General features: G+C 49.9%; 1 protein-coding gene across 1 annotated transcript; it reads left to right on the forward strand.

Annotated features, from left to right (window-relative positions):
* Positions 1-334: 334 nt before the first annotated feature.
* Positions 335-16,397, forward strand: TALDO1 (transaldolase 1). The gene is made up of 8 exons (XM_082340755.1): positions 335-494; positions 11,270-11,393; positions 13,096-13,203; positions 13,430-13,561; positions 15,263-15,438; positions 15,527-15,724; positions 15,920-16,065; positions 16,192-16,397. Exons 1-8 carry the CDS (start codon positions 398-400, stop codon positions 16,222-16,224), a joined length of 1,014 nt encoding a protein of 337 aa, XP_082196881.1. The 5' UTR covers positions 335-397; the 3' UTR covers positions 16,225-16,397.
* The last annotated feature ends 691 nt before the right edge of the window (positions 16,398-17,088 follow it).

The raw sequence follows: 17,088 nt of genomic DNA on the forward strand, positions 1-17,088 counted from the left end.
TCACTGGAAGGGGGCATCACTTCAGGGTCACAGCTGCGGGGGGCCGCATCCCTCCGGGGGAAACCAACGCTCTGAGGGCACCGCCCCGGGGGCGGGGCACCGTCTCCGGGACGCTTCTCCCGGCGGGACTCGTCGCTCCGGGGGCGCCGCCCTGGGGACACATCGCCCCGGGGGGGCGTATCTCTCCGGAGGCACCGCCCCAGAGGCGCATCTCCCGGGAGACCTCAGCCGCACAGATCAGGTACTGCTCCGGGGGGCGGGGGCGCCGTCTCGGGGGCGGGGCCTCGCCCGGGCGCCGGCGCGCAGGCCCGCCCTCCCGCGCCGCGCTTGGATTGGCCGCGCACGCGGGCAGGGCCCGCGGGGCATTGTGGGCCGTCCGCTCCCGCCGCCGCTCGCCATGTCCGGGTCCCCGGTAAAGCGGCAGAGGATGGAGAGCGCGCTGGACCAGCTCAAGCAGTTCACCACCGTGGTGGCCGACACGGGCGACTTTCACGGTGAGGCTGCGCTGGCCCCGAGCTCCAAGAGAGGGGCTTCGTGCGCGCCGAGCGCCGGCCGGCCCCGGGGTGAGGGGCGGCGGGGCGAGGTGCAGGGGGCGCGAGCGTGCAAGTGAGGGGCGGGGGCGGGCCGGGCCACCAGGCCTCCCTGGCCGCGAAGTCGGCCCCGGTTCGCCTCGGCGCCTCTTACCCGGTCCCTCCGCTCCCTTCTCCCTCGCCTCCCGCCCTCTTCACCCCGGCTCCCTCCTTCGCCCCCCCATTCCCGGTACCCCTTCTCTTTCGTCCCCCGCCCCCGGCCCCCTGTTCCCGGTGCCCCGACCCCTCTTCGCTCTCCGCCCCCGCGTTTCCCGCCCGCCTTCTCCCTCGCTCCCCGCCCTCGGCGCCCATGCTCGGCCCCCCTTCGCCTTCGGCCCGGGGCCGCCGTCCCCTCCGCGCTGCTGGTAGCTCGCGGGAGCCCGCCGTGAGCCGCCAGTGCGTCAGGGGACAGTGTCCAAATGCTTTGATTTGGGGAGAGACTCCAGGTCCGCCTTGGAGCTGCGGACCGTTTGTGGTTACACGGGGTAGTTTTGTTGCGCGAATGTTGACCGCTGAGCAGGAACATGAGCTAGTTCTGGGCCCAGGAACTGCGAAGGACGCCACCTGCTTTTGAAACCTCGTGTTGCACACACTTTCCACCCCTACCCAGGGGCCAGCTGAGCACGCTGGCGCCTGCGGCCGGTGCGGGCCAGTTAGACTTTCACCACGTTGGGCCAAGGAGCTGCGGGGATAAAACCCCATGCGCCGAGGAAAGCAAAGCTTGTCCCAGATTTAGAGTTTCCTGACTTTGAATCATGTTCCTTGGAGGCAGCTGGGGGACTTAGCTTTTCCTCCCTCTGCAGTGGAAACACAGACTAGGTGAACCTCCATTCTGTTAGGCTGTGAACAATTAAGATTTTCAGGAAAATCATGAAATTCTCTGGGTATGAGTGCTGTGGGGCACACAGTACGGAAGGGACTTCCTCTCTTTTCTGCTTTCTCATGGTGACTTGAGAAACAGGCTTTAATTCCTCTTTGGTAAGAGTAAGTCTTTATCTAGCAGAGCCTAGGAGAGTGAGTAAGCATGTTTAGCTGCTTCAGTATAAAAGCTGGAAACAGTGATCGGCTTGAGTCCAACCTGTACTTTAAACCATCTGCCAGAAGGTCCCCGCCTGGTCAGAGCTGGGGGCCCTGGGAGATTCCAGCTCCTGCTCACCCGGGAGGCCACGGTCTTCTTTCTACCCCCTCCCTGCCTCCCTGATCCAGGCCTCTGGCAATGACATCACTAGGATAGAGGGTGCTGGAAAAGTGGCTGCATGTATTTCTGCACCTTCTTAGCATGGAATATTTCCCATTTTTGTGAGTTGACAAAGCCCTGGTCTGTATTGTTTCCTGTCGGGTCTCACCAGGCAGCAGCCGAAGGATGGCTGGTCTTGTTACACCTTCTGTCAGTGTAGGGCCAACAAGGCGGGAGGGGTCCTGAGGAATGCTTGCTTTTTTTTTTTTTTTTCCCTCTTTCTTTTTAGAAATATCTAAACCCAAGTGCTGACATTTAAGATTTCTAAGTGAGGGCTTCCCTGGTGGTGCAGTGGTTAAGAATCCGCCTGCCAGTGCAGGGGACACGGCTTCGAGCTCTGGTCCAGGAAGATCCCACGTGCTGCGGAGCAACTAAGTCCCTACGCCACAACTACTGAGCCTGCGCTCTAGAGCCGGTGAGCCACAACTACTGAAGCCCACACGCCTAGAGCCCGTGCTCCGCAACGAGAAGCCACCGCAATGAGAAGCCCGCGCACCGCAACAAAGACCCAACACAGCCAAAAATAAATAAATTAATTAATTAAAAAAAAAAAAGATTTCTAAGTGAATGTTAAGAACTTTATTAAAAAATACATTTGTTGATAATGTATACCCATAAATCTTACATAGTTGTAAATTTGTGGGTTTTTTGGTTTTATTTTTATTTTTTGGCCGTGTCGCCTGGCATGTGGGATCTTAGTTCCCCGACCAGGAATCGAACCCACGGCCTCCTACATTGGAAGTACAGAGTCTTAACCACTGGACCACCAGGGAAGCCCCTGTAAATTCGGTTTGTGGTCACTTTATGAACTGAAGGTTCTTACCTTCGGGGAGTCGTGGGCCTCTTTGAAAATACAATCAAGGCTGTGGATGCTCTTCCCAGAATGATGCCCCACACCCGGTTTTGTGTTCAGTGTAAGGGTCCGTGGAGTCTGAAGTCCATCTGTTGACCCCAGATAGGTCTTGGTTTTGTTTGTTTGTGTTTTAAATAAATTTATTTATTTTTGGCTGCGTTGGGTCTTCGTTGCTGCACGCGGTCTTTCTCTAGTTGCGGTGAGCGGGGGCTACTCTTGGTTGCGGTGCACAGGCTTCTCATCGCGGTGGCTTCTCTTATTGCAGAGCACGGGCTCTAGGCGCGCAGGCTTCAGTAGTTGTGGCACACGGGCTCAGTAGTTGTGGCTCACCGGCTCTAGAGCGCAGGCCCAGTAGTTATGGCGCACAGGCTTAGTTGCTCCGCGGCATGTGGGATCTTCCCGGACCAGGGCTCAAACCCGTGTCCCCTGCATGGGCAGGCAGATTCTTAACCACTGCGCCAACAGGGAAGCCCCCTTGGTTTGGTTTTGTTTTTTTTTGTTTGTTTGTTTTTTGTTTTTTTTTTGAGAGTTCTATCATCTTTTTTTAATCATGTCTATAAACAAGAATTCTAAAACTACTATTAAAAATATACTTACTTTGTGAGTTCAGGATGTAAGAAACAGCAAGTAAGGCGCTGGGCAACACCCACTTTCCCTGGTCTCAATCCACCAGCCCCTCTCTTCCTTGCTAGGCACAGCCCTCACTGCGCACCAGGCACCATCCTAAGTGCTTTAGGCAGGTTATCGCATTTAATTTTTTTTTTTTTTTTTTCACACACACACACACTGTATTTTATTTTTACAAGAGATAAATAGACTGACACCAAGCATTGTACATGGATGACCACAACAAAAACAACAATGATTGCAATTACCAAACATGAAACACACTCATACTATGTCATAATATTGACATTCAGTCCAGTAATCCTCCACTGTAACAGCTCCTTTACTTTGCAGTGAAAATTGATTTGTATATTCTTTGCCTCTGAGTCCTTGTGGGATTTTTTTTTTTTTTAAATTCAGACAGAAAGTCACAAAAATTATACTCATCCTCATCAGTTCACTCAGTCCCATGTAATTAATTTTTTTTTCATCTTGATCTTTCGTTAGCACTTTTATGAGTTCATCAGTTTTTCATTAGAGTTCTGAAAATGCTTATTCATTCAGTTCAGCAGTACAGTCAGTTACCAGAAACCTGTACTTGTCAGAGTCTTTTCCATGAATTTCTAGAAGATGAAACCCTTTTATAGGAACATATTTGCAAAATCATCAGAGTACACCCAGAACTGTCTGTAAATGACAAAAGACTTAAAAATGACCACGGTTAAAGATTTGATGAAAGTTCATAATAATGCAGTTGACAAGAAAATTAGTTATTTCTGAGATATACATTTTAAAGTAATAACTAGGATTATTACTTACAACATTATACCAGAACATATAAGATATTTAGAAATTTCATGTAATGTCTGAAACATTTATATTAACATATTTCCATACATATTTCCATACAAATACAAATATAAGATTTTTAGAAATTTCATGTAATGTCTGAAACATTTATATTAACATATTTCCATACATATTTCCATACAAATACAAATATAAGATTTTTAGAAATTTCATGTAATGTCTGAAACATTTATATTAACATATTTCCCTACAAATAACCCAATGAAAGTTTAGTATTAGTTGTTTTGTTTGTTTTTTTATACTGCAGGTTCTTATTAGGCATCAGTTTTATACACATCAGTGTATACATGTCAATCCCAATCGCCCAATTCAGCACACCACCATCCCCACCTCACCGCAGTTTTCCCCCCTTTGTGTCCATATGTCCATTCTCTACATCTGTGTCTCAACTTCTGCCCTGCAAACTGGCTCATCTGTACCATTTTTCTAGGTTCCACATACATGCATTAATATACGATATTTGTTTTTCTCTTTCTGACTTACTTCACTCTGTATGACAGTCTCTAGATCCATCCACGTCTCAACAAATGACTCAATTTCGTTCCTTTTTATGGCTGAGTAATATTCCATTGTATATATGTACCACCTCTTCTTTATCCATTCGTCTGTTGATGGGCATTTAGGTTGCTTCCATGACCTGGCTATTGTAAATAGTGCTGCAATGAACATTCGGGTGCATGTGTCTTTTTGAATTACGGTTTTCTCTGGGTATATGCCCAGTAGTGGGATTGCTGGGTCATATGGTAATTCTATTTTTAGTTTTTTAAGGAACCTCCATATTGTTCTCCATAGTGGCTGTATCAATTTACATTCCCACCAACAGTGCAAGAGGTTTCCCTTTTCTCCACACCCTCTCCAGCATTTGTTGTTTGTAGATTTTCTGATGATGCCCATTCTAACAGGAGTGAGGTGATACCTCATTGTAGTTTTGATTTGCATTTCTCTAATAATTAGTGATGTTGAGCATCTTTTCATCTGCTTCGTGGCCGTCTGTATGTCTTCTTTGGAGAAATGTCTATTTAGGTCTTCTGCCCATTTTTGGATTGGGGTGTTTGTTTCTTTGATATTGAGCTGAATGAGCTGTTTATATATTTTGGAGATTAATCCTTTGTCCGTTGATTCATTTGCAAATATTTTCTCCCATTCTGAGGGTTGTCTTTTCGTCTTGTTTATGGTTTCCTTTGCTGTGCAAAAGCTTTGAAGTTTCATTAGGTCCCACTTGTTTATTTTTGTTTTTATTTCCATTACTCTAGGAGGTGGATCAAAAAAGATCTTGCTGTGATTTATGTCAAAGAGTGTTCTTCCTATGTTTTCCTCTAAGAGTTTTATAGTGTCCAGTCTTATATTTAGGTCTCTAATCCATTTTGAGTTTATTTTTGTGTATGGTGTTAGGGAGTATTCTAATTTCATTCTTTTACATGTAGCTGTCCAGTTTTCCCAGCACCACTTATTGAAGAGACTGTCTTTTCTCCATTGTATATCTTTGCCTCCTTTGTCATAGATTAGTTGACCATAGGTGCGTGGGTTAATCTCTGGGCTTTCTAGCTTGTTCCATTGATCTATGTTTCTGTTTTTGTGCCAGTACCATATTGTCTTGATTACTGTAGCTTTGTAGTATAGTCTGAAGTCAGGGAGTCTGATTCCTCCAGCTCCATTTTTTTCCCTCAAGACTGCTTTGGCTATTCGGGGTCTTTTGTGTCTCCATACAAATTTTAAGATGATTTGTTCTAGCTCCGTAAAAAATGCCATTGGTAATTTGATAGGGATTGCATTGAATCTGTAGATTGCTTTGGGTAGTATACTCATTTTCACAATGTTGATTCTTCCAATCCAAGAACATGGTATATCTCTCCATCTGTTGGTATCATCTTTAATTTCTTTCATCAGTGTCTTATAGTTTTCTGCATACAGGTCTTTTGTCTCCCTAGGTAGGTTTATTCCTAGGTATTTTATTCTTTTTGTTGCAGTGGTAAATGGGAGTGTTTCCATAATTTCTCTTTCAGATTTTTCATCATTAGTGTATAGGAATGCAAGAGATTTCTGTGCATTAATTTTGTATCCTGCAACTTTACCATATTCATTAATTAGCTCTAGCAGTTTTCTGGTGGCAGTTTTAGGATTCTCTATGTATAGTATCATGTCATCCGCAAACAGTGACAGTTTTACTTCCTCTTTTCCAATTTGTATTCCTTTTATTTCTTTTTCTTTTCTGATTGCCGTGGCTAGGACTTCCAGAACTATGTTGAATAATAGTGGTGAGAGTGGACATCCTTGTCTCGTTCCTGATCTTAGAGGAAATGCTTTCAGTTTTTCACCATTGAGAATGATGTTTGCTGTGGGTTTGTCATATATGGCCTTTATTATGTTGAGGTAGGTTCCCTCTATGCCCACTTTCTGGAGAGTTTTTATCAGAAATGGGTGTTGAATTTTGTCAAAAGCTTTTTCTGCATCTATTGAGATGATCATATGGTTTTTCTTCTTCAATTTGTTAATATGGTGTATCACATTGATTGATTTGCGTATGTTGAAGAATCCTTGCATCCCTGGGATAAATCCCACTTGATCATGGTGTATGGTCCTTTTAATGTGTTGTTGGATTCTGTTTGCTAGTATTTTGTTGAGGATTTTTGCATCTATATTCATCAGTGATATTGGTCTGTAATTTTCTTTTTTTGTAGTGTCTTTGTCTGGTTTTGGTATCAGGGTGATGGTGGCCTCATAGAATGAGTTTGGGAGTGTTCCTTCCTCTGCAATTTTTTGGAAGAGTTTGAGAAGGATGGGTGTTAGCTCTTCTCTAAATGTTTGATAGAATTCACCTGTGAAGCCATCTGGTCCTGGACTTTTGTTTGTTGGAAGATTTTTAATCACAGTTTCAATTTCATTACTTGTGATTGGTCTGTTCATATTTTCTGTTTCTTCCTGATTCAGTTTTGGAAGGTTATACCTTTCTAAGAATTTGTCCATTTCTTCCAGGTTGTCCATTTTATTGGCATAAAGTTGCTTGTAGTAGTCTCTTAGGATGCTTTGTATTTCTGCGGTGTCTGTTGTAACTTCTCCTTTTTCATTTCTGATTTTATTGATTTGAGTCCTCTCCCTCTTTTTCTTGATGAGTCTGGCTAATGGCTTATCAATTTTGTTTATCTTCTCAAAGAACCAACTTTTAGTTTTATTGATCTTTGCTATTGTTTTCTTTGTTTCTATTTCATTTATTTCTGCTCTGATCTTTATGATTTCTTTCCTTCTGCTAACTTTGGGTTTTGTTTGTTCTTCTTTCTCTAGTTTCTTTAGGTGTAAGGTTAGATTGTTTACTTGAGATTTTTCTTGTTTCTTTAGGTAGGCTTGTATAGCTATAAACTTCCCTCTTAGAACCGCTTTTGCTGCATCCCATAGGTTTTGGGTCGTCGTGTTTTCATTGTCATTTGTCTCTAGGTATTTTTTTATTTCCTCTTTGATTTCTTCAGTGATCTCTTGGTTATTTAATAACGTATTGTTTAGCCTCCATGTGTTTGTCTTTTTTACGTTTTTTTCCCTGTAATTCATTTCTAATCTCATAGCGTTGTGGTCAGAAAAGATGCTTGATATGATTTTCAATTTTCTTAAATTTACTGAGGCTTGATTTGTGACCCAAGATGTGATCTATCCTGGAGAATGTTCCGTGCGCACTTGAGAAGAACGTGTAATCTGCTGTTTTTGGATGGAATGTCCGATATATATCAATTAAATCTATCTGGTCTATTGTGTCATTTAAAGCTTCTGTTTCCTTATTTATTTTCATTTTGGATGATCTGTCCATTGGTGTAAGTGAGGTGTTAAAGTCCCCCACTATTATTGTGTTACTGTCGATTTCCTCTTTTATGGCTGTTAGCAGTTGCCTTATGTATTGAGGTGCTCCTATGTTGGGTGCATATATAATTGTTGTATCTTCTTCTTGGATTGATCCCTGGATCATTATGTAGTGTCCTTCCTTGTCTCTTGTAACATTCTTTATTTTAAAGTCTATTTTATCTGATATGAGTATAGCTACTCCAGCTTTCTTTTGATTTCCATTTGCATGGAATATCTTTTTCCATCCCCTCACTTTCAGTCTGTATGTGTCCCTAGGTCTAAAGTGGGTCTCTTGTAGACAGCATATATATGGGTCTTGTTTTTGTATCCATTCAGCCAGTCTATGTCTTTTGGTTGGGGCATTTAATCCATTCACGTTTAAGGTAATTATCGATATGTATGTTCCTATGACCATTTTCTTAATTGTTTTGGGTTTGTTTTTGTAGGTCCTTTTCTTCTCTTGTGTTTCCCACTTAGAGAAGTTCCTTTAGCATTTGTTGTAGAGCTGGTTTGGTGGTGCTGAATTCTCTTAGCTTTTGCTTGTCTGTAAAGCTTTTGATTTCTCCATCAAATCTAAATGAGATCCTTGCCGGGTAGAGTAATCTTGGTTGTAGGTTCTTCCCTTTCATCACTTTAAGTATATCATGCCACTCCCTTCTGGCTTGCAGAGTTTCTGCTGAGAAATCAACTGTTAACCTTATGGGAGTTCCCTTGTATGTTATTTGTCACTTTTCCCTTGCTGCTTTCAATAATTTTTCTTTGTCTTTAATTTTTGCCACTTTGATTACTATGTGTCTTGGCGTGTTTCTCCTTGGGTTTATTCTGTATGGGACTCTCTGGGCTTCCTGGACTTGGGTGGCTATTTCCTTTCCCATGTTAGGGAAGTTTTCGACTATAATCTCTTCAAATATTTTCTCTGATCCCTTCTCTCTCTCTTCTCCTTCTGGGACCCCTATAATGCGAATGTTGTTGCGTTTAATGTTGTCCCAGAGGTCTCTTAGGCTGTCTTCATTTCTTTTCATTCTTTTTTCTTTAGTCTGTTCCGCAGCAGTGAATTCCACCATTCTGTCTTCCAGGTCACTTATCCGTTCTTCTGCCTCAGTTATTCTGCTATTGATTCCTTCTAGTGTAGTTTTCATTTCAGTTATTGTATTGGTCATCTCTGTTTGTTTGTTCTTTAATTCTTCTAGGTCTTTGTTAATCATTTCTTGCATCTTCTCAATCTTTGCTTCCATTCTTATTCCGAGGTCCTGGATCATCTTCACTATCATTATTCTGAATTCTTTTTCTGGAAGGTTGCCTATCTCCACTTCGTTTAGTTGTTTTTCTGGGGTTTTTTCTTGTTCCTTCATCTGGTACATAGCCCTCTGCCTTTTCATCTTCTCTATCTTTCTGTAACTGTGGTTTTTGGTCCACAGGCTGCAGGATTGTAGTTTTTCTTGCTTCTGCTGTCTGCCCTCTGGTGGTTGAGGCTATCTAAGAGGCTTGATGGGAGGCTCTGGTGGTGGGTAGAGCTGACTGTTGCTGTGGCGGTCAGAGCTCAGTAAAACCTTAATCCACTTGACTGTTGATGGGTGGGGCTGGGTTCCCTCCCTGTTGCTGTGGCGGTCAGAGCTCAGTAAAACCTTAATCCACTTGACTGTTGATGGGTGGGGCTGGGTTCCCTCCCTGTTGGTTGTTTTGCCTGAGGCAACCCAACACTGGAGCCTACCGGTGCTCTTTGGTGGGGTTAATGGCAGACTCTGGGAGGGCTCACGCCAAGGAGAACTTCCCAGAACCTCTGCTGCCAGTGTCCTTATCCCCACGGTAAAACAGAGCCACCACTCGCCTCTGCAGGAGACCCCCCAACACCAGCAGGTAGGTCTGGTTCAGTCTCCCCCAGGGTCACTGCTTCTTCCCCTGGGTCCCGATGCACACATTACTTTGTGTGTGCCCTCCAAGAGTGGGGTCTCTGTTTCCCCCAGTCCTGTCAAAGTCCTGGAATCAATTCCCACTAGGCTTCAAAGTCTGATTCTCTAGGAATTCCTCCTCCCGTTGCCGGACCCCCAGGTTGGGAAGCCTGACGTGGGGCTCAGAACCTTCACTCCAGTGGGTGGACTTCTGTGGTATAAGTGTTTGCCAGTCTGTGAGTCACCCACCCAGCAGTTATGGGATTTGATTTTACTCTGATTGCGCCCCTCCTACCGTCTCACTGTGGCTTCTCCTCTGTCCTTGGACGTGGGGTATCCTCCTTGGTGAAGTCCAGGGGCTTCCTGTCAATGATTGTCCAGCAGCCAGTTGTGATTCTGGTGCTCTCGCAAGAGGGAGTGAGAGCACGTCCTTCTACTCCGCCATCTTGGTTAATCCTCTCTCTGGTTTTGTTTTTAATTTTGCTAAAAGTCAGCTTTATCAAGGTATAATTTTATATGATGAAAGGCACCAGTTTCAGTGCATTACTCTGGGTTTTAACACATCTGTGTAAGTTCTGCTCCAGAGTACTTTTTCTTAACTTGTCATTTTGAAATAATTATAGACTTTTAGGAAGTTGCAAAATGAGCCCATAGAGTCCCATGAATCCTTCACCCATTGTCCCCCAGTGGTGACGTTTTGTGTGGCCGTGGTGTGACATCAGAAGCAGGAACTTGGCACTAGCATGACACCGTGAACAGGCTTCAGGCCGGCTCCGTGTCCACCGGTTTCCACCTGCACAGAGGAGGGGGCATGCTCTGTGGCGGTTTTATAGTGCATAGGTTCTTGTAGCCACCAGGACAGGTAGGACACGGCTGTTCCCCGGCCACAGAGACCTCCCTCGGCCCTGAGAGCCGCCCCCCTTCCCTGTTCCCGTTCTCCATCTCTGTAGTTTTGTCATCAGAGGATACTCTGACAATTCTAACTTGCCCAATCAGCTTACTGAACCAGCTAATCCTGGAAGCTGAGGTTGGTGAACCTGAGCTCTGTGCTACCCCGTGAGCCTGGGCCGCAAGACTCCTTGGACTTCCTGGCCTGGTTACCAAGAAGGTGCTAGTGTGTTAAAGGAGAATACAGACCTGGGTGCCCACGCTGTCGGGCGGCCACCTCCCTTCTTGCTCCGGCGCTGGGCGGCCCTGGGCCCTCGGCACATCTGCTCCCTGGCTTTAGTCTCTTGTCGCTTTCTCACTGTGCACGCAGCTGCTTCTTGGCCAGCCTTCCGTGTGAAGTGCGGCCACACCCTGGCTCAGAAGACATGCTGGACTCTGTTTACATGTTTAGGGCTTACAGGGGTTGGCTCGGGTTGCTGGCTGGAAGCGAGCACTCCACTTACTTCCCCGCTTTCCACAATTATTTCCCTAGCCATCGACGAGTACAAGCCCCAGGATGCCACCACCAACCCGTCCCTGATCCTAGCCGCAGCGCAGATGCCCGCCTACCAGGAGCTGGTGGAGGAGGCCGTTGCCCACGGCCGGAGGCTGGGCGGGTGAGTGCGGGTCCGGGCAGCAGCCCTCAGCTGGTCTGGTCGCTTCCCTCCCTCCCTGAGTTTCGTTGTCAGGTGTCTTAGACTCAGGGAGGGAATGCTGTCTGCTTTCCTGTTTCTTTTTGTCAGGAAAGAAATAGCCGACGTGTTATTTACACGTAGCAGGCAATACCCATTGTGCGTGTACAGTTCGTTGAGTTTTATTTGCAGGAACGTGTAGACACCACCCCAGAAGTCCCTCCCCGCTTTTGCAGTCAGTCTCCCCAGCCCTGGCGACCGTGGACCTGCTTTCTGGCGTTTTGTTATGTTTTAGCAGTTCTGCTGGAGTGAGATTCATTAAGTGCACTGTCCGATTCATTCTGGTCAGTTTATGCGGTGGTGCAGCCACAGTCACAACCCAGTCCTGGAGCCTCTGCACCTCCTAGAAGGTTCCCTGGAGCGTCTGCCAGCGACCACAGACTGGCTCTCCTCTCCGCAGATTGGCCTTTGCTGGATGTCATTTTAAGTTTTCATCCGGGCGATACTGCCCAGCTGAGAGTGAGCCTGCAGGGGTCAGTGGCCCCTGGCAGGAGCCACGCTGGGCTGGCCTGTCCCTTTCTGGCGCTCCTGTGTGCTGAGGTCAGGCGGTGTGCAGGTGTGTGTGTGACGGCTGCTCCGTGCACTGGACCGCCCTGCCCCCACCATGTGCCACCCCCTGCCCCCCCTGCCCATCCTGGCTGCTTCCCTGTCCCTTCTTGGTATTCCTGGAATTGGTGACAAGTTGGTGCCCTTAGTGATCACCAGACTGGCCCTGCTCCCGTGTCCAGCCCGTGACACGCGGGCTGGAGATCTTTCTGGTCCGTTTTGGAACAGCATCATGTACCTTACTCATCTGCCCAGGTAGCTTCAAAGAGGTTGGAAAGACTGTTTTGTTCAAGTCCCCAAAGATGAAGGGGTTCAGTTTGGGAGGATGAAAACGTGGAGAATGGAAGGCAGGGATGGTTGCACCACAGTATGCCCCTAACTAGTCACTTAAAAATGGTTAAGATAGGGCTTCCCTGGTGGCACAGTGGTTGAGAATCCGCCTGCCAGTGCAGGGGACACGGGTTCAAGCCCTGGTCCTGGAAGATCCCACATGCCGTGGAGCCACTAAGCCCGTGAGCCACAACTACTGAGCCTGCGCTCTAGAGCCTGCAAGCCACAACTACTGAGCCCGCACGCCTAGAGCCCGTGCTCCGCAACAGGAGAAGCCACTGCAATGAGAAGCCCACACACCGCAACGAAGAGTAGCCCCCGCTCGCCACAACTAGAGAAAGCCGGTGCACAGCAACAGAGACCCAACACAGCCAAAAAATAAATTAATTAATTAAAAAAAAAAAAAACCCAACAAATCTCATTTAAAAAAAAAAAAATGGTTAAGATGGGGGGAGTTCCCTGGTGGCCTAGTGGTTAGGACCCTGCAGTCTCACTGCCGTGGCCCAGGTTCAGTCCCTGGTCGGGGAACTGAGATCCTGCAAGCTGTGTGGCATGGCCAAAGTTAAAAAAAAAAAAGGTTAAGATGGTAAGTTTTATGCTATGTGTGTTTTGCCACAATTAAAAAAAATTATTTTAAGAAAAAAGATGGAGGGAAAAGAATTTGGGAAATGAATAACAGAATTTGTTTTGTAGAATCCTGTGCATTTAAATCTAACAAGCTTCTAACCTAATTTTTTCCCTGGAATTTCAGATCACAAGAGGAACAGATTACAAATGCTACTGATAAACTTTTTGTGCTGTTTGGAGCAGAAATACTGAAGAAAATTCCAGGCCGCGTATCCACAGAAGTGGATGCAAGGTAAGGACGCAGGGCTGACAGGTGACGTGGGCCGAGGGCAGCAGCTGCTTTTCAGTCCGTGGCTCCCCACGTGGCGCCCAGGTGCTGCCGTGGCCGCTGATCCCCGTGAGCTGCTTGCCTCCGGCCCCTGCTCGAATATCAGTCCTGCTAAGCTGCTCCGAGCCGGGCACGCCACGCACCCCGTGGCTGGCTGCCGGGTGCCCCTGTCACGGCCCTGCCCCCGCAGGCTCTCCTTCGATAAGGATGCTATGGTGGCCCGCGCCCAGCGCCTCATCGACCTGTACAAGGAGGCTGGGATCAGCAAGGACCGGATTCTGATAAAGCTGTCGTCCACCTGGGAAGGAATCCAGGCTGGAAAGTAAGTGTCCCTGTGAGGAGGGAGCTGGTGGGGACTCTGCCCGTCCCGGGTGGGCCTCGGGGAGCAGGCCCCGTGCGATGCCACACGTTGTCGAACATAAGTCGTTTCCCAGCAGCCGTGCTCAGGGCAGAGGAGGTAGAAGCAGGTGCAGACAGGGAGCTGCTCTGGCGCCGCTCCCCCCCGCCCCCCCACCCCCCGCAGGGCCATGCTCGGCTGTCCTGGGAGCGCCCCTTGTGCACCAGCGGGGTCCCTGTGTTATCTGTTCCACTCCTGCAACCTTCTGCCTCTGGACGCGCCTGTTCTGGACTCTTCCACGTGATGGAATCGCGCAGTACGTGGCCTTTGTGTCTGGCTTCCCTTGCTGGGCATGTGTTCAAGGTTCACATGTGCCGTGCGTGTGTTGGGGCTGCATTCCTCTTAAAACTTTTGTTCGCTCGTGTGTATACACTGCATTTTCTGAGTCCATCCTTCAAGGGACGTGTGGTTGTCCTGCCTTTGGCGCTGTCGAGGGTAGTGCTGCTGTGAGCACGTGTGCTCGAGCTTTGGTGCCGTCTCTGGTGGGCACACACTGGAGGGCGGAGTTGCTGGTGCTGTGGTCATGGTGTCGGCCATCGAGGCTGCCCTGTGCCCCCTCAGCTGCACTTCGTGACCACCTTCCTGCGGCCAGGCAGCAGAAGTGCCTCTGAAGCTGTCCGTTGGGACAGGGACACAGCTGTTGCAGAGTGGGGCCGGGGCCCTGTTCTCACGGTCGACCCCAGGACGTCACGTGGGTGACTGACTTTCTGCAGGGTGGCCCAGAAGGGCGAGGGGGAGCAGTGGGGCCGGGAGGCCGCGGGCTCTGGGTGGGACCGAGGCAGGATGGCGCTGCAGTCGGAGCTGATTCTGTGACGAGGTGAGGGACCGGGTCTGTGGCTCTCAGGGAACCTCTCGCCTTTGTCCCTGTTTTGAATTGCCGGTTTGATGAAGGAAGTTCTGGTCACCCACAACTCACTAGCCAGAGAGAGCCCTGGTGAATGTTCCAGAGTTGTTTTTTTTTTTTAGTAAAACGAACTAATTTCAACTCCACACATTTTTGTTTTTAAATATCTATTTATTTATTTTTGGCTATTCTGGGTCTTTGTTGAGGCCTGCGGACTTCTTAGTTGAAGCATGCGCGCAGGATCTAGTTTCCCAACCAGGGATCGAACCTGGGCCCCCTGCATTGAGAGCGTGGAGTCTTACCCACTGGACCACCAGGGAAGTTCCTCCAGAGTTTTTTGGAGGGTTTTTCGTTTGTTTTGTTTTTGAATTATTTTATTTATTTTTGGCTGAATTGGGCCTTAGTTGCGCGTGGGCTGTCTCTGGTTGTGGCGAGCGGGGGCTACTCTTTTTTGTGGTGCACGGGCTTCTCATTGCGGTGGCTTCTCTTGTAGACAAGCACAGGCTCTAGGCTCATGAGCTTCAGTAGTTGTGGCACGCGGGCTCAGTAGTTGTGGCACACGGGCTTAGTTGCTCCGCGGCATGTGGGATCTTCCCAGACCAGGGCTCGAACCCGTGTCCCTTCCGTTGGCAGGCGGATTCTTAACCACTGCACCACCAGGGAAGCCCCCAGAGTTGTTCTTAACGAGGGTGGGGCGACCCTGTTCCTGCCTTTTCAGTTGCTGAATCGTGAGCGTTTCTCGCTGTGTGCCCGCTGCTCATGCCGCCCTCCCCCCCCCACAGGCAGCTGGAGGAGCAGCACGGCGTCCACTGCAACATGACGCTGCTCTTCTCCTTCGCCCAGGCCGTGGCCTGCGCCGAGGCGGGGGTGACACTCATCTCCCCCTTCGTGGGCCGCATCCTCGACTGGCACGTGGCCAACACGGACAAGAAGTCCTTTGAGCCCCTGGAGGACCCCGGTGAGTAGCACTCGGAGGCGGGGGCGGAGGAGTGCCGCGCCGTCAGCTCCCGGCGGCGGGCGTGGCAGCTCCGGGCATGTCCCCCCAGGAGTGAAGAGCGTCACCAAGATCTACAACTATTACAAGAAGTTCGGCTACGAGACCGTCGTCATGGGCGCCTCCTTCCGCAACACGGGCGAGATCAAGGCCCTGGCGGGCTGCGACTTCCTCACCATCTCACCCCAGCTCCTGGGGGAGCTGCTCAAGGACCACAGCAAGCTGGCGCCCACGCTCTCGGTCAAGGCAGGTAAGAAGCCCCCCCCGCCCCGCTCAAGGCCCCCATGGGGACACCGGTGCCTCCGTCACCTGAGGGTGTGGAGCCTAGAGCCGCAGGGCCAGCCTGCACTCACCTGCTGTCCAGCCCACCTGCCGTGGGGGTGGCGCCAGGCAGGGGCCTTAGGGCGGCTCTGAGCCCAAGGCCCCGGCGCGTGCCCTCCCCCAGCCCAGGCCAGTGACCTGGAGAAGGTCCACCTGGACGAGAAGGCCTTCCGCTGGCTGCACAACGAGGACCGCATGGCCGTGGAGAAGCTCTCAGACGGGATCCGCAGGTTCGCTGCGGACGCTGTGAAGCTGGAGCGGATGCTGACGGTGAGAGCCCAGGGTTACCAGGGTTATGGTCGGGGTGGGGGGGGGCCTGGCGGGGGGGGGGGGAGGGGAGGGGGACGGGGAGGGGACGGCACACCGGGTCACACACCGCCCGTCGCCCGTCTCTAGGAACGAATGTTCAGCGCGGAGAACGGAAAATAGCTTGGCACCTGAGGCTGGACCGCAGATATGCCGCCGACTTTGAATTGGGGCCTAATTGCACATGCATTGCGACGAATCTTGGATTTTTTTTACTAATCGGAGCGGGGATGAATCACAGATTTCCGATTTTATGTAAAATTCTGCTCAGCGCATTAAAGGCGTCACTTTTCGTTCCCGTGTGTGCCTCCTTTCCCCTCCGCCGGCTGCAGCCTGGCCCGATGGAGGCAGGGTTGGGTCAAGAGCCCCCCTGGGGGCCTCCAGGCAGGGGTGACAGCCCCTCACCTGCTTCTGGGAGCCTTGACACAGAAGGCGGGGAGCTGCCTGAGCACTTCCTCTGTGTCTGGAGCCTGACGGCCCCGGGGCTTGCAGGCTGTGCTTGCGGAGTTGGGTGGGAGGGTGCCAGGGGCCCTCTGGAGCTGTGCGGGGGCCGGGCCCGCAGAGAGGAGCCTCTGCGTCAGCGCCTCCTGCTGTCGGGACGGCCCCCGTGCCCCTGAGCCTCTCCGCGCTGCCCTGGGGCGGAGGCACAGCCGGGACCTTCCACAGGCCCCGGGTTCCTGTGGGGCGATGGCGCCACCTTGTGGGGACAGCGTAGCATAGTGTGCGCTGAGCAGGGCTTCCAATCCTCAAACCCCGAGCAGAGGCAGGGCACAGCTTGTGAAGACACTTTACTTGCACCCTCTGGACTTTTCAAGCGACAGGTGTGCTGCACTGGGAAGGGGTTGGTGGGGGGCGGTGATGGGTGGTCCACAGGGCAGCCCCTTCCTCTCCCCTGGGACCAGCCTCTGTTCCTGGATCAGTGAAGCGGTGGGGGGGGGGGGGACGACGCAGGGTCTGGGTGAGACTGCCTGGGGGCACGAGGTGGGT

This window comes from Balaenoptera borealis (assembly GCF_965194805.1).
Source record: "Balaenoptera borealis genome assembly, chromosome: 11".
NCBI lineage: Eukaryota > Metazoa > Chordata > Mammalia > Artiodactyla > Balaenopteridae > Balaenoptera > Balaenoptera borealis.

Excerpts from the sequence above, each read along its gene's own strand:
- TALDO1 (XM_082340755.1), top strand. The coding sequence starts at position 398 with ATGTCCGGGTCCCCGGTAAAGCGGCAGAGGATGGAGAGCGCGCTGGAC. Across the intron at positions 11,394-13,095 it reads CACGGCCGGAGGCTGGGCGG|ATCACAAGAGGAACAGATTA; the intron begins GTGAGTGCGGGT and ends CTGGAATTTCAG. Across the intron at positions 13,562-15,262 it reads GAAGGAATCCAGGCTGGAAA|GCAGCTGGAGGAGCAGCACG; the intron begins GTAAGTGTCCCT and ends CCCCCCCCACAG.